The sequence below is a fragment of the Metschnikowia bicuspidata genome, assembly GCF_001664035.1.
Source record: "Metschnikowia bicuspidata var. bicuspidata NRRL YB-4993 chromosome Unknown METBIscaffold_2, whole genome shotgun sequence".
In the NCBI taxonomy this organism is placed as follows: Eukaryota; Fungi; Ascomycota; class Pichiomycetes; order Serinales; family Metschnikowiaceae; genus Metschnikowia; species Metschnikowia bicuspidata.
In genome coordinates, this window is record NW_017387732.1 from 379,775 (window position 1) to 404,406 (window position 24,632).

Genomic DNA, 24,632 nt, shown 5'->3' on the forward strand with positions numbered 1-24,632 from the left:
AGAAAATGGGAAGATAAGTCGAAACGTATGTGAAAAGACCGGTAGGAAGAAAAGAGGCAAAGAGAGGGACCTCACCGGGTGCGCATCTCTGTCGTGCAGCTAATTTACTGGAAGAAGAGAGGAAGAAGAGAGGAAGAAGAGAGGAAGAGGAAGACAATCTAGAACATACAGATGTCAAAATAAAACAGGTTCAACCACATTGACTAAGATTGTTGATGGAGAATTGGAAACCCTATAAGATCAATGCACTGAACTAAATTATGTACCATGTATAATATAATTGTACAACCTAATCCATTACCAAAGGATAATGCTTGATTATCTGGTCTTTTTGATGCTATGTTACTATAACATTAATGATACTACTAATAATTAGCTCCTTCTGTTACTCAAAAAAGTCCAGAATTACGTAATACTAAGACTATTTAATGTGAATTTTATTTGGGGGATGGTATATATAAATCCTACAAATGATAGGTTCCTGGGAGGAAAGACATATTAGAGTTGGTCATTATTTAAAACCAATCCTCTAAGAACATTAAACATATAAGAATTCACCCATTTCATCCGTATTACTATTTAAAGAATATGAAAGAAAATGAAAGCTTATAAAGTTGAAACTGTTAGGGACTTCACGGGACACAGGGGTTATGTATTACTATTTGATCACTGGTTTCTCTAGAACTCTACAGTAGTTCTATTCCACCTTTATATACTTTATCCAAAGGCCACGTGAACGGAACCTTTAGAACTCGTGAGAATATTCGATGAGTTGTCTATATCTGAACTCAGGGTAATGGAGGTGCATATAGCCATATATGCGCTTACAAGGACCATCAGTGTCAAGCTGATACCAGGGACCTTACAAAATGTTCATTTAGATGATGGTATATATAAATCCTTTAAATGATCAGTTCCTAGTAGGAAATATATATTAGAATTGGTCATCATATAAAAATAATCCATTAAGAACATTAAAAAATAATAGAATTCACCCAATACATTAGTACTATTATTCAAAAGATATGAAAGCTTATACAGTTGAAACTAATACTTTATTGATCTTGGTTGAAATAATTTTTTAAACTCATTTAGATACTATGAAGATGTCTAAAGATATAGTCCCTTTGAATTAAAAGTATCCATACCAGGTTTTGGTTTAATATCACATACCGTATCAGCATATAGTAAAAACCTATCTTCGGTGAAATAGGTATGTTATATGCTATGGGATCTATCGGACCATCAGTTTATAGCATGCAGTCATCATGTTCGGATATATATTATAGGGCTTGTTTCACATCCGCTACAATGGTTATAGCCGTACCAACAGGTATTAAAATATGGGCGACCGTTCGAGTGCACACGGAATTGTTGTTATTCGTAACAAACTATCACGTTGAGTCGATAGAAAGCAATAGTACTTACCCTAAAATCGTGAGAGGAAGGGGACAACAGCCTGTACTAAAAAGAGTAATGAGGTCATATGTGAGCAGTGTAAACTGGACTAAGATATACTTCAATGCTAGTTTCTATATAAGGAATAAGTTGAACTACTGAAATCCAAGATGTTTTGGGATAAATACATCCTTATCTTGATACTCACAATTACAAGATTATACTAACTCTACTTCGGTGAATATTTACGAATGTAGTGACTCAATTAAGCAAGTTAGTACATTACTTATCGCATTAAGGACATACACCAAAAGGATATCCTTATATAGAGTTATATTATTAATAATAATATTAAACGTCGTGTGTGCTACCGGTGAAGTCTCCATTAATAAAGGAGATGGCAGAGGCCCCGTAGTAGTGATAAATGAATTTAACTATTCATTTAAAGCGAAGGGGGCTAAATATCTGGTACCTTTTAAAGGTATTAGGTCATACTCTACGAGAAGCAATAAATCGGACTCTGTAATTGTAGAATTACAAGAAGAACATTCTAAGGATTTTGAAATATTAGCTAAACATTTAAAGAGTAATTATGAAAATAAAAACCGTTATTATAAGGACCTGAAAGGTTACTTAAAGCTAGATGCTATTTGATTTGCCGCCTATCTTAATATAAAGGCAAATAGAGGATCAAAAACCATCGGTACCGATAACCTAGGGATAAACACACTTACTAGAAATAGAATTCTAGAATTAAAAGAGTGTGTACTAAGTAACAATTACACCTGGGGTGGTGTAAGACAAGTTATGATACCTAACGTTGGTAAACCGGGTAAATATAGACCATTAGGTATACCAGCTATGAATGATAGATTAGTTCAAGAAGTTATTAAGACAATTATTGAGCCTATTTTCGAATTAAATTTCTCTGATAGATCTTTTGGATTTAGACCTAATCGTAGTTGTCATACAGCTTTAAAATATATAAATACTAATCTTAAGGATTCTACTTGATATATTGAAGGTGATATAAAAGGTTATTTTGATAATATAGATCATAAAATCTTAATGAAAATAATAGAAAAAAGAATTCAAGATCCTATAATTTTAAACCTTATCAGAGCAGGTCTAAAAGCAGCAAAAATCTATACCGATAAAGGTGTGTTTACACCTGAAGTTGGTACACCGCAAGGTGGAATACTAAGTCCTCTATTATCAAATATCTATTTAGATTTACTTGATAAATATATGAATATTATAACTGCTAAATATAAAGGATCCGTATTACCCACAAATCGTCAGAAAAATCCTGAAACTCTAAGATTACTTAGAGCAGGATTGAAAAGTGAGGTATACAGACGTAGATTACCTTCAAGGTATCCTTTTCAAGCTGAGTATAGAACTGTTAAATACGTTAGATATGCTGATTATTTTCTTATCGGTATTAATGGTCCTAGAAAGCTTGCTATAGAAGTTAAGGAACTTATTAAAACATTTTTAAATGATGAATTAAAATTAACATTAAGTGAAGAGAAAACTCATATCACTCACATTAGTAAAGGAATATCTTTCTTAGGACATATTATAGGTAGAAATACCTATGTTATTAAACAACTATTTGCAGGTAAACTTATAAATAGGAGAATTACTATTCCAACTCTTTACATTGATAAAATCAAGGTTATCAGCCAACTTAAAGAGGCTGGTTTTTGTAATGGTATGGGAGAACCTATACCTAACTTTAGATATTTAAGATATCCTCAATCGGAAAGTAACAGTAAAATTAACATGATACTACGTGGTCTCTCTAACTGATGAGTTGTAGCCAGTGATAGAAAACAATTTACTGCAAGAGTTGCTTATATACTTAGATACTCTTTAGCTAAAGTATATGCTGCTAAATTTAAGCTAGGTACTGTTGCTAGTGTTTTCAAAGCTGGTAGGAATGACTTATCAAGGAAAATAGGTAATAGAACACCTAAAGTACCAGTAGGAGTCGTAGATAAAGATAATGTTAAAATTAACGGTATTCTTTTTGACAGGTATCAAAAAATACCTAAAGCTCAACAAACTAAAATACTTAAGACATGAAAACCTGAATATATCAAAGCATTAGAGACTAATGATATTAATGCTTTAATTAAGTATCTTAATGATAATAAATCCTCTTATAAGTTTACATTGAAGGCAAAATCACTATGACATCAAGGTGCATCATGTGATATTTGCAATTCTCAATTAAATGTTCAAATGCATCATATCAAAGCTATTAAGTATTTACCTAAGTCCAATAATAGACTAAAAGACATTATTAAATCTATTGAGACCCCACAAATAGCACTATGTAGTAAATGTAATTTAAGTACACACGGTGGATATTATAAAAACTCACCTATGAAACCACGTAGGGTTGGAGAGCCTAGTGATGGGTAACTATCTCGCTGGGTTCGGAGAGAGCTTAGATCTTATATTACTAGAACAGACAAATGTGTGTTGTAATATTATGATTTATTCTACTTTATTTAGTTGAATAAGTATAAAATCCTTTAGCAAGATTTTTTTTATAAGTTGTTCGACAAATTATTAATATAATCTTTCTTAAAATATGAGGAGAGTGTTATTTCTATATATCTTACTTTTGCTTTGCAGGAGTAAAGTTTAATAAATATACTTTATTAGAGTTAATATTTGTATATAAAACCTTTTAATAAGAGCTTATAAAATAAGTTTATCAAAATGTTTACAATTATGAAGGATTATTACAATACACATAAATATACTATATTTGATATATTTCCTAGATCTAATAAATTTTATTTAAAATCAAATAATATATGTAAAGAATTAGTATTATATGGGACTAATATAGAAAGTAATGCACCTAAATTTACTAGTATAGTGAATTATATGATAAATTTACCTGATGATATATATTATATTTTAAGTGGTATTATTTTAAGTGATGGTTATATAAAAACTACATTTAATAATAAAACTAGAAGATTTATTAAAAGTGAATGCCCGCAATGCGGCGGGTATAAGGGTAGCCTCATTAAAAACTACTTATAATTCTAGATTTTCATTTAAACAATCTATACAACATATTGAATATATATTATATACATATAATAAATTAGCTCATTATTGTATTTCAGCACCTAAAATAAAGGTTGAATCTTTAAAAGGTAAATTATTTACCGCTGTTACATTTGACACTAGAGCTTTACCATGTTTTAGTGTTTTAAGAGATACTTTTTACCAAGGTAGAACTAAAATAATACCTGAAAATATTTAATAAACTATGAAAGTTTAGCTCATATGATTATGGGAGATGGATCATTAAGTAAAGGTAGTGGTTTAATTTTAAATTTTCAAAGTTATACAGTAAAAGAATTAATTTTACTTATGAATGTGTTTAAAATAAAATGAGATTTAGATTGTACACTTCATAAATCTAGAAATAAATATGTTATATATATCAGAAGTAGATCTATGCCTATATTATATAAAGGTATATCTCCTTATTTAATACCTTCTATGCATTATAAATTTCATAAAAAAATATTAGAAATAGGATGCCCCGCCGAAGGCGGGTGATCCCCCTCCAGCTTCGCGGATTAAATTCTTCATATTTTAAGAAAGATTAATGCCCCGTTACGTTAGTTTATACCTAGGTTTATCTCGAGTATTTACCAACATATACATATTAGGGATACCTAGGACTACCCGGGGATTAATAAATAATGGGCAAATTCGAGGAAACACCTCTTAAGAGAATTTTAATTTTAAGAGGTCAATCTCGAGCTAAGTCATATGCGAGAAATCACTATGTAAATGTGTAGAGATTAGACGCCCATTTATGACCTAAGTTAATGATTTATTTGATCATTTAGCCTTCGGGCTGATTCATTCGGCTTAGCCTATCTCATTAATAAGGTTATTTAAGGATTAATCCAATTGCCAGTAATGGTTTAGAGCATACCTCTAACAATAATTTTTAACTTTAATTTATTTATATTACATAATATAAGTCCTATTATCATTTATAGTTGATAAATATTAATAAAAATATAAATAAATAATGTATAAAGTTCACTAGTAGCCGGTTAGTTTGAATACCTAAATCAAATGGTAAATTAAGACCATTAGGTATTCCAACTTTAAAAGATAGAGCATTACAACATTTAATTAACTTAATTAAAATGCCGATAAGAAAGTGGCGCTGGACATTGCAGGCACGTGCTCGCCCAATCCTGTGGACTTGACGTGATACATCGTCTTGCGCTGCACAGGTCTATTTATTAGCGCCACAATCTTACGGAAATAACATCATTGCGGCTGCGGTGGTGTACTTTTTCGATTGCTGTTTCTCCTTCAAGCATGCAATTCACCAGCCAAGAAATCAATTTAAAACACGGCATAATCCTCAACAGCCACACTCCAATAGCCTCTTCATGCCCTGGCGAGGGCAAGGAGAAGAAAGCCATAAAGTCTAGACCTGTTTGCTCGCGTAGGCATATTTGTAATAATCGATTTGTTGATCAGGCCCAGGCTCCATTGGCTGTTGTTTCCCAATTAGGCAGTTTCAAAGGCACTGCACCAGATTGCAAAATTCACGTTGTTCCACGTGATGAAGTAACATCGCCAGACCTGCGCGCATACCCAAGGTCTAATCTCTTATCTCCAAATCAATGCTTTCTTCTTTTTCTCAGTGTTATAATTCAAACACAAAGTAAAGACGTGCGTATTTTCGACCGGGCCTGTGATTGAAACTTGGGCTCTGTTTCTGACTGTCGGATCAGCACCCTCATATATTCTAGCGTTCAAGGCTCATAATGAAGGTTGCGGCGTTGACCACCTTGGCGTGTGCTGTATCAGGCACAAACGCAGCTTTTCTTCCGGATTTCAGCCCGAGGGCAGGGGTGGCCAAAACACAGCAGGTCTTGGCCCATCAGTGGGATCACGTGTCGGCCCAGTATGCGGACATCATGGCCGCTTTGGACGAGAAAAAGGGCGATGTCTACGCCAAGCTTGGCCTGTATCTCAGCGAGCCCGGCCGGAACGTGCCGAAATCTGTTGTCGGCTTGTGGCAAGACGTTTTCTTGGCGTTCCCCCAGCAGGTGTCGCAGTTGGCGTTCAAGACGACGGCGAAACCAAGCCATCCATACCTGGCCTCGTTTGACTTCCATGTATCGGACGCCAGTTTCCCCAACCACAAGTTGCGGGTGAAGTCGGAGCCGGGCGACTTGGGGATAGACTCCGTGAAGCAGTACACCGGCTATTTGGACATCGAGGACGAGGACAAGCACTTCTTCTACTGGTTCTTCGAGTCCAGAAACGACCCCGCGAACGACCCGGTCATTCTATGGCTCAACGGCGGGCCGGGCTGCTCGTCTCTAACCGGCTTGTTTTTTGAGTTGGGGCCCTCGCTGATCAACGCCAAGTTGCAGCCGGAATTCAATCCCTATGCCTGGAACAACAACGCGTCCGTGCTTTTCTTGGACCAGCCCGTCAATGTCGGCTTTTCCTACTCGCTGCAGTCCGTGTCCACCACCACGGCGGCCGCCGTAGATGTCTACGCGTTCCTAGAATTGTTCTTCAAGCAGTTCGCGGCGTTCCGCAAGAACGACTTCCACATTGCGGGCGAGTCGTACGCGGGCCGGTATATTCCCCTTTTTGCGGCCGAGATCTTGCGCCATCCGGAGCGCTCGTTCAACCTCAAGTCTGTTTTGATTGGAAACGGGATGACTGATCCCTTGGTCCAGAACCAGTATTACCAGCCCATGGCCTGTGGCGAAGGCGGCGTGCCACTGGTGTTGTCTGCCGAAGAATGTGCTACTATGGCCGAGGACCTTCCCCACTGCACGGCCTTGATTGAGTCGTGCTACCACTCAGGCTCGGTGTTTGCGTGTGTGCCTGCCAGTATCTACTGCAACAACACCGAGCTAGGCCCATACAGAAGAACCGGCAAGAACTTGTACGACATGCGGAAGATGTGCGACGGTGAAGCTTTGTGCTACGGGGAGTTGCAGTATGTCCGAGAATACTTGAACTTGCCCGAGGTGCACCAGAAGTTGGGCGTGGAGGTTGACTCGTTCAAGGGGTGCAACAACGACATCTTGAACAACTTCTTGCACACGGGCGACGTGCTGAGGCCTTCTCAACTCAGCGTCATCGAGATTTTGGAGGCAGGCTTGCCGGTGCTTCTCTATGCCGGCGACCAGGATTTCATTTGCAACTGGTTGGGTAACCGGGCTTGGTCCAACGAATTGCCGTGGTCTGGCCACGACCAGTTTCGGAGTCTGCCCGTGAGAGAATGGACCGTGGGAAACAAGACAGCAGGCGAGGCCAAGAACTATGAGAACTTAACCTTTTTGCGCATATTCGACGCCGGCCACATGGTGCCATACGATCAGCCTGAAAACTCTTTGGATATGGTGAACAGGTGGATATCTGGAGACTATGTCTTGGGAGTGGTGTGAGTCTGGGCAGTACTGAGACAGAAACACGAAGATCAAGAGCTCGTGATACTCGTTAATCTGAGGTCTCGTTAATCTGAGTTGACAGACAGTCCATGTTGATGCTCAATGCGCCTTCTCCATTGAATAAACCTACCGTATATTTATAAGAAACATTGAACTATATCTTTTTTTTTGATAGATTCATAGGGGTTTTCTGCTGGGTTCATTTTTTTAGTAGATTCACTTGATTAAAGGAGCAAAACTATATAAATAATATATATGAAAAACGTTTAAACAGCTCCCAGCTACGTACTAAGTGTCGAAACTCTGCCCGTCCCCTTCCGTTAGTCACGGCATGGATGGGGTCCTCTTGGCCCATATCTGTTTACGTATTGGATATTACGTCATCGACTCCTAAGATAGGTCTCTTGTGAGGCTTGACATCCCTTCAGTTCTTTTTTTGGTAGATTCATCTGATTGCAGGGGCAGAACTATATGAATAATATATATAAAGAACCTTTGAACAGCTCTCAGCTACGTACAAAGTGTCTTGGCTTAAGTATTTGTAACTGTATTATTCATTAACGAGGCGGCAGTTTAATTTGCTTATGAAAAAGCTTCAGGATGTAAAATAATCCTTGTAACAAGTTAGATTAATTCTACTTAAGCTGACTGAAAGGACCAGAGTGTTTTGAGGGACAGAACAGCCTGGTTAGCTCAATCGGTAGAGCATTTGACTCTTAATCTCAATAAGGTCAATCAAAAGGTTGCGGGTTCGAGCCCCGCATCGGGCTTGTTCCAGCCTGGTTAGCTCAATCGGTAGAGCATTTGACTCTTAATCTCAATAAGGTCAATCAAAAGGTTGCGGGTTCGAGCCCCGCATCGGGCTTACATTTTTTTGCCAGCTTCTTAAACAAAAGGATTCTCTTTCAAGAAATTGAGATGGACAGGAAACCAACGACGACTGAGAGCTTGCGTGCACACGCCTATGTGCAGGCCGGGATCATTTCGCAAGGCAATTAGCCTGTTTTGGATAAAATCACGCGGCTTCAAACGCTGTCTACACTATAGACATGTGTCAAATCCCAATCTTCTACCAACTTGATCTTCATTTTTCAGTGCTTAATACTGTGATCCATCCGTCATACCAAAATACTAGGAACAGGCACTAGATGCAGGCATCAAATTTGCGCTTGTCGGGGAACATTTGACTTGCTACCTCAGAAATCCAGTAGTGAATACTGTTTTCTTAGTGTATACAGTGTATGCAGACCCCTGGTCCGAGCGGTCCGAATATGGCCAATCCCTTCAGTTAGCGTCGACAAGCCTGTTCCCCGGCTGCAGCGTGGCAGTAGCCCAAACCTCGCATCTTGCTTTATTTATATTAGATTTCTAGATCTCAACTTTTTCGTCTTTCTTTCTCCGTGCGTTTCTTTCCATGTTGCCTCTTCGCCGTTTTGTTCCATTTCTTCCAGCACATTCCTCGTCCGTCCCTATCCCGAATGTTCGAGGCTGTTCACGCGCGCATTACGTCAGCAGTCGAATGGCGCGGAAGCCTTCAAGAGACGGGTCACGTGACCGCACTAGGCCGGCGGTGGTTGCGAAAAAAAGATTCTCGTGGAATCCGGTGGAATATTCTGGTGCGTCCAGTACATTAAGGCCCCGGCGCATATATAACGGGCAGGACCCAGGTAGGCCACTTCTCCTCGCTTTTTTCTTTACAAATTATTCATATACATTTCACATAAACCATGTCTAAGTCTGTCGGTATTGATTTAGGAACTACCTACTCCTGTGTGGCCCACTTCTCGAACGACCGTGTCGAGATTATTGCCAACGACCAAGGTAACAGAACCACCCCATCTTTTGTTGCTTTCACTGACTCCGAGAGATTGATTGGAGATGCTGCCAAGAACCAGGCTGCCATGAACCCAGCCAACACTGTCTTTGACGCCAAGAGACTTATCGGAAGAAAGTTCGACGACGCCGATGTGCAGGGCGACATCAAGCACTTCCCTTTCAAGGTTGTCAACAAGGACGAGAAGCCAATCATCCAGGTCGAGTTCAAGGGTGAGACCAAGACCTTCACCCCAGAGGAGATCTCCTCTATGATCTTGACCAAGATGAAGGACACTGCCGAGTCTTTCTTGGGTACCCAGGTCACCGACGCCGTCGTCACCGTGCCAGCTTACTTCAACGACTCCCAGAGACAAGCCACCAAGGATGCTGGTTTGATTGCCGGCTTGAACGTCAAGAGAATCATCAACGAGCCAACCGCTGCTGCCATTGCCTACGGTTTGGACAAGAAGACCGAGGAGGAGAAGAACGTCTTGATCTTCGACTTGGGTGGTGGTACTTTCGATGTCTCCTTGTTGTCCATTGAGGACGGTATCTTCGAGGTCAAGTCCACTGCTGGTGACACTCACTTGGGTGGTGAGGACTTTGACCACAGATTGGTCAACCACTTCATTGCCGAGTTCAAGAGAAAGAACAAGAAGGACCTCTCCACCAACCAGAGAGCCTTGAGAAGATTGAGAACCGCCTGTGAGCGTGCCAAGAGAACCTTGTCTTCTTCTGCTCAAACCTCGATTGAGATTGACTCTTTGTTCGAGGGCATTGACCTCTACACCTCCATCACCAGAGCCAGATTCGAGGAGTTGTGTCAGGACTTGTTCAGATCCACCTTGGACCCTGTCGAGAAGGTCTTGAGAGACGCCAAGGTCGACAAGTCCCAGGTTGATGAGATTGTCCTTGTTGGTGGTTCCACCAGAATTCCAAAGGTCCAGAAGTTGGTCTCTGACTTCTTCAACGGTAAGGAGCCAAACAAGTCCATCAACCCTGATGAGGCTGTTGCTTACGGTGCCGCTGTCCAGGCCGCTATCTTGTCTGGTGACACTTCTTCCAAGACCCAGGACTTGTTGTTGTTGGATGTTGCCCCATTGTCCATGGGTATTGAGACCGCTGGTGGTATCATGACCAAGTTGATCCCAAGAAACTCCACTATCCCAACCAAGAAGTCTGAGACCTTCTCTACCTACGCTGACAACCAGCCAGGTGTCTTGATCCAAGTCTTCGAGGGTGAGAGAGCCAAGACCAAGGACAACAACTTGTTGGGTAAGTTCGAGTTGTCTGGTATTCCACCAGCCCCAAGAGGTGTCCCACAAATCGAGGTCACCTTCGACGTCGACGCCAACGGTATCTTGAACGTTTCCGCTTTGGAGAAGGGTACTGGTAAGACTCAACAGATCACCATCACCAACGACAAGGGCAGATTGTCCAAGGAGGACATCGAGAGAATGGTCTCTGAGGCCGAGAAGTTCAAGGATGAGGACGAGAAGGAGGCTGCCAGAGTCCAGGCCAAGAACGGCTTGGAGTCTTACGCTTACTCCTTGAAGACCACCTTGGGCGGTGAGGAGTTCAAGTCCAAGTTGGAGGAGGCTGATGTCGAGACCGTCACCAAGGCTGCCGATGAGGCTATTGCCTGGTTGGACGACAACCAGACTGCCACCACCGAGGAGTACGCTGACAAGCAAAAGGAGTTGGAGGGTACCGTCAACCCAATCATGGCTAAGGCTTACCAAGCTGGCGCTGCCCCAGGTGGTGCTGCCCCAGGTGGATTCCCAGGTGCCGCTGACGGTGGCGCTGCCCCATCTAACGATGGCCCAACTGTTGAGGAGGTTGACTAAACGATTTAGCGAGCTAAGTCAAATTCTACATATGATAAATTAATGTAAACTAATGAAAAGTTGAAATAGATCCAATTTATGTAGCGTGTGCAAGGGTTTGGATAAGAAGTGTTTGCGGGGTCAATTCGAGCCGTCTAGAATTGGTGTCGTTCTGATCAGCCAATCCACGCGCGCGAATAGGCTCATGGTCTAACATATAGTTGCAGTTCAGCGTCTTGATGTAAGATTACAATACACGGTTTCACTGGCAGATCATCTCATGGACAGATCACAAGACGTCCGTTCAGAAGCACATTGGAATAAGACGATATACTGGAAGCGCACAAAATACGAATTCGTGTATAAGGCGGATATTTTGCAAGGATTTGTCGGCGCATCAGTCATTATCGGGTCGCGTATTATCATGCAATAACAGGCGGGTTCTCATTTGTTCGATACGGGATGTTCAATTCTGCAGTATCGGATTACATCATCCGGAGCTTATCCGGAGCTTATCCGGATCATGCACCCCGGGAAATGATGAAAGAATCAAAAAAATACAAAAATAAAAATTCATGCAGATTGCAGATTCGTAGTCTGGAGACGTTTGGGGCGTTCGTTTCCATCACCCTAAACTTGTGTTGCACCGGTTTCAACCTTGTATAATCCCACAAATTGGATCCGAAAAGCGGCTTTCCCAGATCGACGTAATCACTACTTATTCTGAGAATTCCCAAAATCTATATTTGATTAGTCGTTGATACTATTTTGAACAAGTTTCTCCTTTTTCAATTATCCAGATGTCCCCCGCATCGAATTCGCGAGTTGGGCTGGAGGGCTGTTCCAGAATAAAGCGCGTGAGTATCTGGTTGTAAAAATCGTACCACGATCTTTTTCCCCATAGATTTTGTAAGTATGTAATTTGGTCTTGTTTCTTGTTTTAGGAACTCAGGAGTCAGCCCAGACTCACGTGTTGCCGCTCTTCATTGTTTCTCTTGATAAAAGCTAATGATGGTAGTGGTCTTTTTCTATTTGGAAACGCCCCAGGGCTAGGCTGGCCTCCCTCAATATAGAGCGGCTAGACGCCTACAGCCTAAGTGGACTAGACACACGTGACCAGGACATCAAAAAGAGGGGCTGTCGCCAAAACTCATGGCCCACTCTTCTACCAACCATGTGGATTTCATGAACCATCACACTCAAAAGACAGGGCTGCAATTCCAAGGCATCCGCGAGTCCAGCGCCTATATCACTGGCGCCAGAAATCGCAGCCATGGGCGTGTACCCAACTTCTTCGCGCATCGAAAATAAGTCGCGGCGCGAACCCAAAAAAATACCCGACAATCACCGAGCCGGAAAAACGGAGCTGAGTAAACGAGCCTCGGTACGAGTGCGAGAACAGGTGCAACTCTCTTTTCCACACCAATCATTGGTATGTATCAGGACCCGGCTGAAAGGCCACAATGGAGCTGGGACACGCTTTCAAATACGCCACGCAGCTTTAATGGTTCACCTAGCCCCCAAAAAAAGAAGAAAAACAGCCATCCATCTCGCAATTGACCGTGTCTCTGCTTCCGCTCCCCCGCCATTCAGTCCTTCCCTGAGCGCACCTGGCAGACATTCCCCGGGGGCTTTATATCTGCGCCGGAATCCGCCCGGAAGCCTCCCAAACACCATACTAACAATACTCAAAGAAACCATGGCCACACACTCTGTAGTCCACGAAGCCAATGGCGTCGACAAGCTCCACACGCCACAGGAATTCTTCGAAAGACAGCCCAACAAGGGCCACGTGAGCTCGATTGACGAGTACGAGGCCTTGTACAAGCAGTCGATCAACGACCCCGAGGCGTTTTTCGGGCCAATGGCCCGCGACTTGTTGCACTGGGACAAGGACTTCGTCAAGACCAAGGCAGGCGATTTGGTCAATGGTGACGCGCAATGGTTTGTTGGTGGCGAGTTGAACGCCTCCTACAACTGTGTGGACAGATGGGCGTACGCGCACCCAGACAAGATGGCGATTATCTATGAGGCTGACAGCGAGGAAGACTCCAGCAAGTTGACTTACGCCGAGCTCTTGCGCGAGGTCCTGAAGACCGCCGGTGTGTTGAAGAGCTGGGGTATCTCTAAAGGTGACACTGTTGCCATCTACTTGCCCATGAACGCTCATGCCATCGTGGCCATGTTGGCTGTGGCCAGATTGGGTGCCATCCACTCCGTGATCTTTGCCGGCTTCTCGTCCGGATCTATCCGGGACCGTGTCAACGATGCCAAGTGTAAGGCATTGATCACCTGTGACGAAGGCAAGCGTGGTGGAAAGACCATCAACATCAAGAAGCTCTGTGACGAGGCCTTGCTCGACTGCCCTTCTGTCCAGAAGGTCTTGGTGCACAAGCGTACTGGTAACGACAAGATCGAGCTTGTTGAGGGCCGTGATTTCTGGTGGAACGAGGAGGCTGAGAAGTACCCAGGCTATTGTCCACCTGTTCCCGTCAACTCCGAGGACCCATTGTTCTTGTTGTACACCTCGGGTTCCACTGGCACGCCCAAGGGTGTCGTGCACACCACGGGTGGCTACTTGCTTGGCGCTGCCATGACCACCAAGTACATCTTCGACGTGCATCCCGAGGACGTGCTCTTCACCGCTGGTGACGTTGGCTGGATCACGGGCCACACCTACGCTCTTTACGGCCCATTGCTTTTGGGTATCCCCACCGTTGTTTTCGAGGGCACCCCAGCCTACCCTGACTACGGCCGTTTGTTCCAGATCATCGAGAAGCACAAGGCCACTCACTTCTACATTGCACCTACTGCTTTGCGTCTCTTGAGAAAGGCTGGCGAGAGCGAGATCCCCAAGTACGACTTGTCCTCGTTGAGAACCTTGGGTTCTGTTGGTGAGCCCATCTCTCCAGACATCTGGGAGTGGTACAACACCCACATCGGTAAGGGCCAATGCCACATTTCCGACACGTACTGGCAAACGGAGTCCGGCTCGCACTTCATTGCGCCAATTGCCGGTGTCACTCCAAACAAGCCAGGCTCTGCCTCGTTGCCTTTCTTCGGTATCGACACCTGTCTTATCGACCCAGTGTCGGGCCAGGAAATCTTGGGCAACGACGTTGAAGGCGTGTTGGCCGTCAAGAACACCTGGCCATCGATGGCCCGTACCGTGTACAACAACCACCAGAAGTACATGGACACCTACTTGAGACCATACCCCGGCTACTACTTCACAGGTGACGGTGCAGCCAGGGACCACGATGGCTTCTACTGGATTAGAGGAAGAGTCGACGATGTGGTCAATGTCTCAGGCCACAGATTGTCCACTGCCGAGATCGAGGCTGCCTTGATTGAGCACCACGGTGTCTCTGAGGCTGCTGTTGTGGGCATCAACGACGACTTGACCGGCCAGGCCGTTGTTGCATTCGTTGCCTTGAAGGATGAAGCTGCCCAGAAGATCGAGAACCACGAGAACTCCGACGAGGCCTTCGTTCTCAGAAAGGAGTTGATCATGGTGGTGAGATCCCACATCGGGCCCTTTGCTGCTCCTAAGTCCGTGATCATTGTCAAGGACTTGCCCAAGACCAGATCCGGAAAGATCATGAGAAGAATCTTGCGTAAGATCTCTTCTAACGAGGCCGACCAATTGGGCGACATCACCACCTTGTCCAACCCTCAATCCGTCGCTGGAATTATCGACAGCTTTGCCGCCCAGTTCGGAAAGAAATAGACGAAGCATTTTGCTTCCTTTCTGAAGGCAGATTCATAGATTGATAAATATAAACTCTTGAAACAATAGACACTCAATAGCTGGCATGATCGCATGCTGGGGCCAGTCACGTGACGCGTGAGATCATGTTCGAGATGGGCTCGCCGAAGGTGGGGTTCTATTTTAGTTGGCTGGCTCTTCCTGATAATCACCCACAATGACAGTGCTAGGTGCCATGCCTCACTTGAAGACTGTCATTTACCTAGTCATTCTTTTTTTCGCTGTGAAATCCGCCCAATTTGTGATCGTTATCTTGGGTCCAGCGCAGTTTGATGTCTCATCATCGATTCTTCTAGAATCATACCTGACTGAAAAAATAGCGTTGTCTACATTTGGTACCAGGAGTGAGCCGCTCAACCATGCGCTTGGGAAATCAGTCAGTTTGATTCTAGACAGGTTTCTCGACCGGCTAGTGACTTGGGATGCGGTGTATTTTGCCGATCTATTCAGCAGGGGCATTCTGTACGAACATCAATTCGTGTTTTGCCCCCTCTGGTGGCGGCTCATACATGTGATTCCCGTAAACCCTGAAACGGGATTCTATTCCCGGCTCATATGGGCAACGGTGCTTGCGAATTTGAGTCATTTGGCGGCCGCAATCGTGCTTTACTTCTACACGCTAACCGTTTTCAAAAGAGCCCGTATTTTCTCATCCGAACGCATGGCAACATTGGCGCTGATGCTCTACGTATGCTCTCCTGCAGCGGCGTTTTTGACTGCTCCATATTCTGAGTCAATTGCAGCATTGTGCAGCCTTTTGTGTTTATTTGCAAGAGACGTCAGTTTGGACCAAGACCACTTGGTGTATGCAGTGGTTTTGCAGCCAAGAGGGGCTGGGAGAAACAAGAAAGAAGCGATTTCGGAAAGAAGCGGCAGCGTTTCCGGCTATGTTTCGGGGCATGTTTCAGGGTGTGTTTCAGGGTGTGTTCCAGGGAGTGTTTCGGGGAATGTTTCAGGGAGTGTTCCAGGGAGTGTTTCAGAGACGGGCGAAACACCGCTGAAACGCACCCCCGCCTGGCGCCCGCTACTTGCTTCCCTGCAAGCATGCATCTACCTTGCCAGCGGCGCGCTAGCAGCACTCGCGTTTGGCTTCCGGGCCAATTGCTTGTTATTGGGCCTAGTCTACGTATACGATATCGTATACAAGAAAACCCAGACCCCTTTTTTGCCGCTAGCCGCCGGGCTGATTTTGGGGGCCGCTTTTCTTGCCGCCCAGATCCACAGTTATGTGCTGGTGTGCCCTTCTGGCCGGGGAGCATGGTGTGAAGCTAGAATCCCCTCGTTATTCGCGTACGCACAGTCGCACTATTGGGGCAATGGGCTATTTCGGTACTGGACCTGGAACAACGTGCCGAACTTCGTATTTGCCGCACCCACGGTATTTTTGCTGGCGCTCGCTGTCAGGTACTTTGCACAGATATACCCGGTCGAGAGGACGTTGCCTGTTTTGGCGGTCAACTGTGTGTTTTTGTGCCTGGTGATGTTGTTCGGGCACGTACAAATCATCACGCGCATCCACACGTTCTTGCCCGTGGTGTACTGGGTGGTGGCCGGGCTTCTTACCCAGCCAGATCCACGAGGCCAGAAATGGGCGTATAAATGGGTGGCGTATTTCGTGGTGTGGAATGTGCTCCAGACGGCGCTTTTTTCTGCGTTCCTCCCGCCAGCATAGGGACGAAGAGAAAGCAGAAGAAGAGAACGAAGCGGATGAAAAGAAGATGGAAAGAAGATGGAAAGAAGATGGAAAGAAGAGCAAAAAAGAATTTCTGAAGCAAAGAAGAATGCGTGAGAAGAGTGGGAGACGAGAAGAGAAGAGTGGGAGACGAGAAGAGAAGAGTGGGAGAAAAGAACAGGAGCTTGAGGGAAGGGTAAAGAGGAGAGAAGAGAATAGGAGTTTGAGGGAAGGGTGAAGAGGAGAGTGAAAAGAAGGAGAGTGGAAAGGAGAAAAGTGGGAGGCGATGAAAATATGAAAAGAGTGGAAAATCGTGACCAATGTGAAGAAACGTTCACCGTACACTTGGAGCCTGAATAATGACTTAAAGAGGCTCATGTCTGGGCAAGGTAACAGGCGATTCTCCCAATTGCCGAAATCGGGAAGTTTTGGAGGGTCCTGGTTTTTGGCCTGCCCGCGCGTGGAACCACTTGCGCGCAGCCATCTTTTTTCGCACCCACTCGTTTTTTTGCCTGTTGCGTCCGCGCCGCACCCGGGATCTTCATACCGCTTTGGGAAGCGTTTGGCGCGAGCTGATAGCATGCCTGTTATAAAGGCCGGGCGATTTGTGCCTGTGCCGACGGAAATGCAAAAACCAAACTCGTCAAGACTCATCTAGACTGTCTGGGGCCGCTAATATCTCTCGCAAGGAATTTTCATTTTGCTAAAACCCCAGCGGATCATGTTTGTTCCGCTCTTGGACTTTCTCCAACTCAAGCACTACGTGTACTTATTAGTTGCCGTGTGCTTGGCCACAGCCTACTACAACAAGAGCAAGAAAACAGCCAAACCCACGAGAGTCTCCAGTGCCAACAAAGACCGGAAATTCGGCACCTGGGTGCCGGATGATTTCGTCACGCCCGTGCCTCTGCCGTTCAAAAACTGGGACGTCAATAAAACCCAACCTCTCCCGTACAGGGCGTTCAAACACAAGTACAACGTGACTATGGGCATTCGAAACATGGAGTGGGACTCGTGGATTGAATTGGACAACGAGTGGATGAAGTATCACTCGGAGAAAATCAAAAGACTCGACGAGAAGGGCACAGAGGTCTACGGAACCTTGCCCGGTGCCGAGGCCGCTGTCCTCGAGCTTTTGGACGAGTTCTGGGCGTATTTGCCGGCAAGATACCCCTCACTCTTCAGGCAGCTAGACAACGGGTTGGAAAACCTTCTCACGGGTGAGCGTTTTGTCTTCAAGAACTGCACGGAGTACAGCGAGGATCCCATGGTCATGGCAGCAAAGATGGTGCAAGACGATTTGGCAATCATGATAGAGGGCTCCGACGGAAACTACGTGTTGAAGGCAGGCGCCATCATCTTGCCTGGGTTCTGGAGGTTCAAGGATAAAGTGGGCTTGCCACTCAACCAGATCCACACCAACGGAGATGTGCCCAAATACCAGGAGAAGTTGCAGAGTGGAATGACCAAGTTCTTCACGCGCTTGACCTGCGAGAAGCCCGTGGTGCGCAACAACTACTTCATCCAGACTGACAATGCATTGGGCTGGTCGACGTCGATCGGAGACGAGAACTCGGATGTGGTGGGCTGGTACACGGCCAAGCCAGCAGAGACGCCGGACCAGATCTGGTACCGAAGCGAGCGCCAGAGTTTGCGCCGGTTGCCCAAGACCGGGGCCGTAGTCTTCACCATCAGAACGTATTTCTGTCCCATGACAGAAATGTGTACCGAGCCGTACATTCCACGGCGATTGTTGAACGGTATCGAAAGCTGGACTGACGACGTGCGCGAGTACAGGGGGTACGAGAAGTTCAAGGACGTGCTTTTGCCGTACTTGGAGGAGAAGGCGCAGGAGCAAGAGAAACGGGGCTATGTGGTGGAGAACGAGCCTCTGGTGTATCCGTTCTAGACCCAGCGTGCGCCCAGGCTTCATAGGTTCCTCAGTAATGAAATCTGTTTGGAGAAAATATTGTATCCTGACTCGCGTAATATCAGGTCGCCCAGGGGAGGGATGGCGCATGTTTGGAGCCATAAGCTGCTATTTTGCGGTAGTCTCTTGTGAACCGCTTCTGAGCTCATATGCGGCGCAGAAAGGAACTTCCGCCATGAACCGAAAGCTTGAGTTACACACATTATTGGAATATTCGTGATATTGGCTAATATACAAAGGTCATAAATAATACAGCATGAGAAGTAAAGCAGCACCAGTGAGCTTACGATCTCTCGCCTCTCAATCTTCTGGCCAACTGGATGTCCTTCTTCTGGATGGTGACTCTCTTGGCGTGGATGGCACACAAGTTGGTGTCCTCGAACAAGGAGACCAAGTAGGCCTCGACGGACTCCTGCAAGGCGCCGATGGCCGAGGACTGGAATCTCAAGTCAGTCTTGAAGTCCTGGGCGATTTCTCTGACCAATCTTTGGAAAGGCAACTTTCTGATCAAAAGCTCAGTGGACTTCTGGAATCTTCTGATTTCTCTCAAGGCAACGGTACCTGGCTTATATCTGTGGGGCTTCTTGACACCACCGGTAGAAGGGGCGGATTTTCTGGCAGCCTTGGAGGCCAACTGCTTTCTTGGGGCCTTGCCACCAGTCGACTTTCTTGCGGTTTGCTTGGTTCTAGCCATTTTGTGTGTTGGTTGTAGATAATGAGGCCAAAAAGAAGGAGGGCGGATCCACTTTATTATATATAATCCTCGCGCTTGTGTCGCAGCATTGTTTTGACGACATCCAGCGGTGTGGGGGTGTGCACACAGGATGCGCGAAGCGAGCGAAAAGCCACCGACAGCGCGCCAGAACCAGGAAAGGAGCCGTGGGCGCGGTGCTGCAATCTACGCCCTGGCTGCGTATTTCGCAGCACGCCAACGAGCTACTTTTCGCGCGCGCAAAAGCCAGACTGGCCTTAGTTAAGTGCTTTTCGGGCCTGCTTGCCATTCCGCGCTCACTTGTCGTTTCAAGAAGAGCCGCAAAAGCCAGTGCGTTTCTTACGCCAGGTACCCCACCTACGCAGTGAGGGCGCTATTCTCGGGCTTGGATTCTGGGCTCTTTTTTTTTTTCGAGGGTCTCCCCTTATATATAATACATGCCCCGCGCCCCTCTGTTCTCTTTTTCTATCATATATTTCTATATATACTTATCTACACTAAACACACACTAATACAATGTCCGGCAGAGGAAAAGGAGGAAAAGGTCTTGGAAAGGGTGGCGCTAAGCGTCACAGAAAAATCTTGAGAGACAACATCCAGGGTATCACCAAGCCAGCCATCAGAAGATTGGCCAGAAGAGGTGGTGTCAAGCGTATTTCCGCGTTGATCTACGAGGAAGTCAGAGGTGTCTTGAAGTCGTTCTTGGAGAACGTCATCAGAGATGCCGTGACCTACACAGAGCACGCCAAGAGAAAGACCGTGACTTCTCTCGACGTCGTCTACGCTTTGAAGAGACAGGGTAGAACCTTGTACGGTTTCGGTGGTTAAGCTGGTGCTTGCTCGGGTTTTTTATGTATATTATCTAATTAACGTTTTATGGATCCTGCGCTGTAGCCAAAGACTTGTCCTTGTCTTTGCTGATGCTTTTGAACGCCGGGCATGAGAGGGCCACGGGCGCGTGCCTCGTTTATTGCTAGACTCAAATGGCGGTAGTGTTCGGCAGGCTTCTTGCCAGGACAGACTTTACCAGGACTTAACCATGCTATTACGTAACACGTATGCGGCCTCTGGTTATAATTTCAATTTGCAGAGTACATTCTGGAGATGGGACCAGAATAAGGCGGGTCACGTGACCCGGCAGTTGGCCGGCCGGGTCCCATTTACATGGAAAGAGTCCGGATCGTTCTGACGTTGCCGAGATTTCCACGAGTACCTCTCTGTCATCGTAGCTTTTCGAAAAAATGCCTGAAGAGAACATGCTGGATGGTGCGTCAGATCCTTTGATGGGAACAATCGCATGGAATATTTCTATACCTTCTTGAGAGATCCGAAATGAAAGGGTCTGGAATCATGGGTTTCTTTTCTTTGGCCTACTGTTTGAGAGAACACCAGCTCGAAGGTCCCGCGTCCAGGCTGAGCCCGATGAAGAGTCTGGGAAGTCCAGGGCCAATAAAGTATAACACAGATTGCAAACAATACACCAACTGGCGGGAATGAAGACATGTGCAGCTGCCTCGCTTGCGCCCATAAAGCATCAAGAGGAACCTGTGGAAACAGAAACAAGAAACAGGAAGAAACGGAGTCTCCACATAGTGGGCCAGTCACTAGACGGTAGAATTACGATAGAACAGTATAAATACCGATACCACACACTAGGATGCAGATACCAGAAGTAGACACTTGAACCACAGTAGAACTACTCACCAATCAGTAGAATCACTCACCAAACAATAGAATCACTCACCAATCAGTAGAATCACTCACCAAACAGTAGAATCACTCACCAATCAGTAGAATCACTCACCAAACAGTAGAATCACTCACCAATCAGTAGAATCACTCGCCAATCACTAAAACTACACTTGGACTACACCCACAAAACACCACCACTCTGACCAAACACTGGAATTGCTAGAACAGTCACCAAACAGAAAAATACCAATGCAACCCACGCATTGCACTTGATGCTGCCAGCATATGTGCTGGCTCACGGCACGCAAGCCATCACCCGCGCCTCATGTATTCTACTCTCGTCTATAATTTCCCTTGGGCCCCCCAGAGAAATGACCCTTCCAATAGCGCACCGTCCAGCACATGCTCCTCACAACTCTATAGGCACGCCCGGCGTGCCAATCAACATGTCCACCTGGCCCCGGCTCGCGTTTCGGAGGAGAACGTGAATATGGCTGATTTCCCGCACGCTCTGGAGCGCCTCCCAGTTGCGGAACCAGAGCACGTTTTCCCTGGCAAAACCTGCGTGTTCCACAAACGTCTGGCACACGTATTTCTCAATGAGCTCTCGCGTCTCCGCCGAGATGTCGCCCCGATCACTACGCGGGTCCGACGGAATCGGCTCCTTGGTCCATACACAAAGATGGCACACGTTATCCTCGAAATAGTACGGGAAATCGTTGCGGATGATGCGGAGGTCCGTTGCGTTGGAGAAGGGCACAGCGCCGCTGCTCCGAACCTTGATTTCCAGATCCAAAAGGCCATTTACGGCGTCCGCACTTGCCCATTCGAGAGACTCTGTAAGCAAATGCTTGTACACCGTGGTTTCCTGGAGCCGTAGCTTTCGTTTGAAGGCTAGATAATGCTCTGTCTGCAGGCGCGACCGTGCAAACACGTCCAAGTCATTGGTGGCCACTATGTGCTGGACCTCGGCCCACGAGAACGGGCGTTCTATATACTTGGAGGCGGCAGGCATATCTGGGCTGTAGAGAAGCGTGACGGGAATGGTGAGTTTAAGCAGTGTTTCCACTGTAAGCTTGGTCCGGGTCATGTTCGCGGTTTGCGGGCACTGGTGTTGCTGGCTGATGGGTAAAGAATTATAAATTTGATGGATGGGGAGCGGAAGTGGCGGCACAAAAAAAATGATAAAGGCGGCTTATGTACTCGCCGTTCTTTGTACTTCTCTACTCGGCCCCTGGGCTTGCCGGAGGGGGCAGGCTTATATGTGCATGGACAACGGTGCCTCGTGTCCATGTTGCAATGCAACGTCGCCGGTTGCATGCGGCGTGTGTGCAGGCCGGCCTGTCTGAATGCGGCGGTGATTTATTGTTTGAGGGTGCCGGCTAATAGATAAGCACAGGACGCTTCGAAAGCCCGTTCTATGATTTTTTGCCGGCGGAACCGCATTATCTGCTGCGGCCCGCGAGGCTAGAACACGTAAAAGAATAAGCCGCTTACCCAATCGGGAGCGGAGCTGGCAGCCTGCCTCGATAGGACATATATAGTGATTGGTGAGTATGAGTGGATATCTCGTTTATAACCTGGACAGCAATTCGGCGGCCAAAACACCATGTATATATCGGAACCTGAGCAGGCTGTTTGTAAACTGAGTGTGCGTTTGTAAACACCGGGGCGGCACGGCTTTTGTGCAGAAGACCCAAAATGGGCCCGGGCCGGCTTTCGGCTATGCTCGGTGGTTTTATAAATGGCCGGAGCAAAAACGCTGACCACGCCCTGTTTTGCCAAGCCTGGTTCTTGGCTCCCCAAGAAAAACTGGGATTCCGGCGTTTAGACGGCGGATGCTCTGTGACCACTTGTCGACCGATATCAATCTTTATTTTAGAGACATCGCCTCTGTAGCTCGTTGCATGATAGACACGCAGCCTGGATAAGTTCGTTGGCAGGAACACCAATGTTGCTCACAAGTAAACCACATCCAAAACAGGTGAATGATGTATGGCGGTGTGCTGACTATTCTTCCATCATGCCAATGATAGGCGTAGAGCTTTTGAGAAGGATGAAATGATGAAAGGGACTGGGATTCTCAACAGTCAGAATGTCTGCTTTTCGTATATCTGACATGTATCTCTGTGGATCATTCTGCGGGTTTCTTGGTCTTTGCCCCGGGCTTTCCGGACCAAATCATAGATAACCTGAGACGGCGCTCTTTGGCATCAGTGGCCTCGAGATCACAGGGAAGAAAAGTGGTCTTTTTTGGTGCCTCTTTACTGTTTCTGGATGGAGGTTCTATTGTTGGGGATTGGCTTTCACCTGACAAACACTTCGCCCACCATTCATAGTGCCTCGTCATCGAATAATTTGGAAGTTGTGGGAGGATATCTAAGCTGGCACAGCACCCAATTTCTGTCCTTACCGTGGACCAATATAAGTATCATGACGAACGGTATGGCCTATCGCGTTGACTTTCGAGAGTCAAGAATAACTAATCCTCCGCAAGAATTTTCAAAAAGCGGCCTTTTGCCTTGAAAAGGAAGGCAGATGAATACCAGCACGCAACTGTACAATTTCTTTGCTGGGGGCCGGTCCTCATGAGATTCGGGAGTTTTCTGCAAACACATTTCTGTCGAACTAGTAAAGTAGAGCGAAACTTGGAAGCAAAAGAGAACATTGTTTCCGGCTATATCTTAACCAGACACGGCTCCCCAAGAGCCGGTCCTTGCAATACCATACACAGATCTAGTTGCAGGAATAGGCTTGGAACTAGATTAGCAAATACTCAGAGACCCATGAGATTGCTGTTTATTCCATTCCGTCCTTCATTGACCTCACAGAAAGCCCTTAATCATTGGCAGCGATTGATACTTCAGTTGACTCTGCAGGGGATTCTAAGGACCTCAACTTTCTTCACCAACGGCTCGTCCTTGATTTTTTCCATGAGTTCACCATTGGCGTTTTTCCCCCGACATATTTTTCGAGCTGTTGTACAAGATACCGTTTATAAAAAAAAAACAGGATAAGCTGGCTGCTTCCAAATCTCAACCTTGCCTCTTTCGAATTTATGAAGGGGGCATGAGAGACTTGTTTGAACCATCATTTGCTTGCTTGACAGGTCTTGCATATGCTTAGATCTCTACTACCGTGAAGTTGATAACTATTTGAGTTCCAGCAAGATGTTTCCAGAAAATGCAAGACAATTCACCTCGAAAATCTAAGGCTGAGCTTCAATCTGCAAGTTGGTGCTGGAGATGAATCCACCCAAAAAAGTTTCGCTCGCCTGTGTCTCTGCTAAAACCGGAACCAAACCTCATAGACAAAACTAGAAGATCTTGGCTA

At 45.8% G+C, this 24,632-nt stretch overlaps 9 protein-coding genes and 2 non-coding genes across 11 annotated transcripts; 9 read left to right on the forward strand and 2 right to left on the reverse strand.

The window, feature by feature from the left end:
• Window positions 1–4,146: 4,146 nt before the first annotated feature.
• Window positions 4,147–5,147, forward strand: METBIDRAFT_86634 (uncharacterized protein; the record flags this gene model as incomplete). The annotated part of the gene is made up of 3 exons (XM_018859261.1): window positions 4,147–4,411; window positions 4,446–4,661; window positions 4,829–5,147. 3 exons carry the CDS (start codon window positions 4,147–4,149, stop codon window positions 4,993–4,995), a joined length of 648 nt encoding a protein of 215 aa, XP_018712409.1. The 3' UTR covers window positions 4,996–5,147.
• A 1,086-nt stretch (window positions 5,148–6,233) lies between these two features.
• Window positions 6,234–7,880, forward strand: METBIDRAFT_10831 (uncharacterized protein; the record flags this gene model as incomplete). Its single annotated transcript, XM_018853859.1, has 1 exon — window positions 6,234–7,880. One exon carries the CDS (start codon window positions 6,234–6,236, stop codon window positions 7,878–7,880), a length of 1,647 nt encoding a protein of 548 aa, XP_018712410.1.
• Window positions 7,881–8,565: 685 nt separating this feature from the next.
• Window positions 8,566–8,653, forward strand: METBIDRAFT_t90. The gene has a single exon. It is a non-coding gene; the product is annotated as a tRNA-Lys (tRNA).
• Window positions 8,654–8,660: 7 nt separating this feature from the next.
• On the forward strand, window positions 8,661–8,748 carry METBIDRAFT_t91. The gene has a single exon. It is a non-coding gene; the product is annotated as a tRNA-Lys (tRNA).
• Window positions 8,749–9,610: 862 nt separating this feature from the next.
• On the forward strand, window positions 9,611–11,545 carry SSA2 (Hsp70 family chaperone; the record flags this gene model as incomplete). Its single annotated transcript, XM_018857127.1, has 1 exon — window positions 9,611–11,545. The coding sequence occupies one exon, from the start codon at window positions 9,611–9,613 to the stop codon at window positions 11,543–11,545; it is 1,935 nt and encodes a 644-aa protein (XP_018712411.1).
• A 1,678-nt stretch (window positions 11,546–13,223) lies between these two features.
• On the forward strand, window positions 13,224–15,254 carry ACS2 (acetate--CoA ligase; the record flags this gene model as incomplete). The annotated part of the gene is made up of 1 exon (XM_018857245.1): window positions 13,224–15,254. The coding sequence occupies one exon, from the start codon at window positions 13,224–13,226 to the stop codon at window positions 15,252–15,254; it is 2,031 nt and encodes a 676-aa protein (XP_018712412.1).
• A 214-nt stretch (window positions 15,255–15,468) lies between these two features.
• Window positions 15,469–16,965, forward strand: METBIDRAFT_38761 (GPI-anchor transamidase; the record flags this gene model as incomplete). The annotated part of the gene is made up of 2 exons (XM_018857042.1): window positions 15,469–16,075; window positions 16,337–16,965. 2 exons carry the CDS (start codon window positions 15,469–15,471, stop codon window positions 16,963–16,965), a joined length of 1,236 nt encoding a protein of 411 aa, XP_018712413.1.
• Window positions 16,966–17,686: 721 nt separating this feature from the next.
• METBIDRAFT_77460 (uncharacterized protein) lies at window positions 17,687–18,874 on the forward strand (the record flags this gene model as incomplete). The annotated part of the gene is made up of 1 exon (XM_018858705.1): window positions 17,687–18,874. One exon carries the CDS (start codon window positions 17,687–17,689, stop codon window positions 18,872–18,874), a length of 1,188 nt encoding a protein of 395 aa, XP_018712414.1.
• A 304-nt stretch (window positions 18,875–19,178) lies between these two features.
• Window positions 19,179–19,589, reverse strand: HHT21 (Hht21p; the record flags this gene model as incomplete). Its single annotated transcript, XM_018857234.1, has 1 exon — window positions 19,179–19,589. One exon carries the CDS (start codon window positions 19,587–19,589, stop codon window positions 19,179–19,181), a length of 411 nt encoding a protein of 136 aa, XP_018712415.1.
• A 276-nt stretch (window positions 19,590–19,865) lies between these two features.
• HHF1 (histone) lies at window positions 19,866–20,544 on the forward strand. The gene has a single exon (XM_018854466.1). It carries the CDS (start codon window positions 20,124–20,126, stop codon window positions 20,433–20,435), a length of 312 nt encoding a protein of 103 aa, XP_018712416.1. The 5' UTR covers window positions 19,866–20,123; the 3' UTR covers window positions 20,436–20,544.
• A 1,164-nt stretch (window positions 20,545–21,708) lies between these two features.
• GIG1 (Gig1p) lies at window positions 21,709–22,389 on the reverse strand (the record flags this gene model as incomplete). Its single annotated transcript, XM_018857285.1, has 1 exon — window positions 21,709–22,389. The coding sequence occupies one exon, from the start codon at window positions 22,387–22,389 to the stop codon at window positions 21,709–21,711; it is 681 nt and encodes a 226-aa protein (XP_018712417.1).
• Window positions 22,390–24,632: the final 2,243 nt, after the last annotated feature.

Coding starts and splice junctions, on each gene's coding strand:
- HHF1 (XM_018854466.1), top strand. CDS start 20,124: ATGTCCGGCAGAGGAAAAGGAGGAAAAGGTCTTGGAAAGGGTGGCGCT.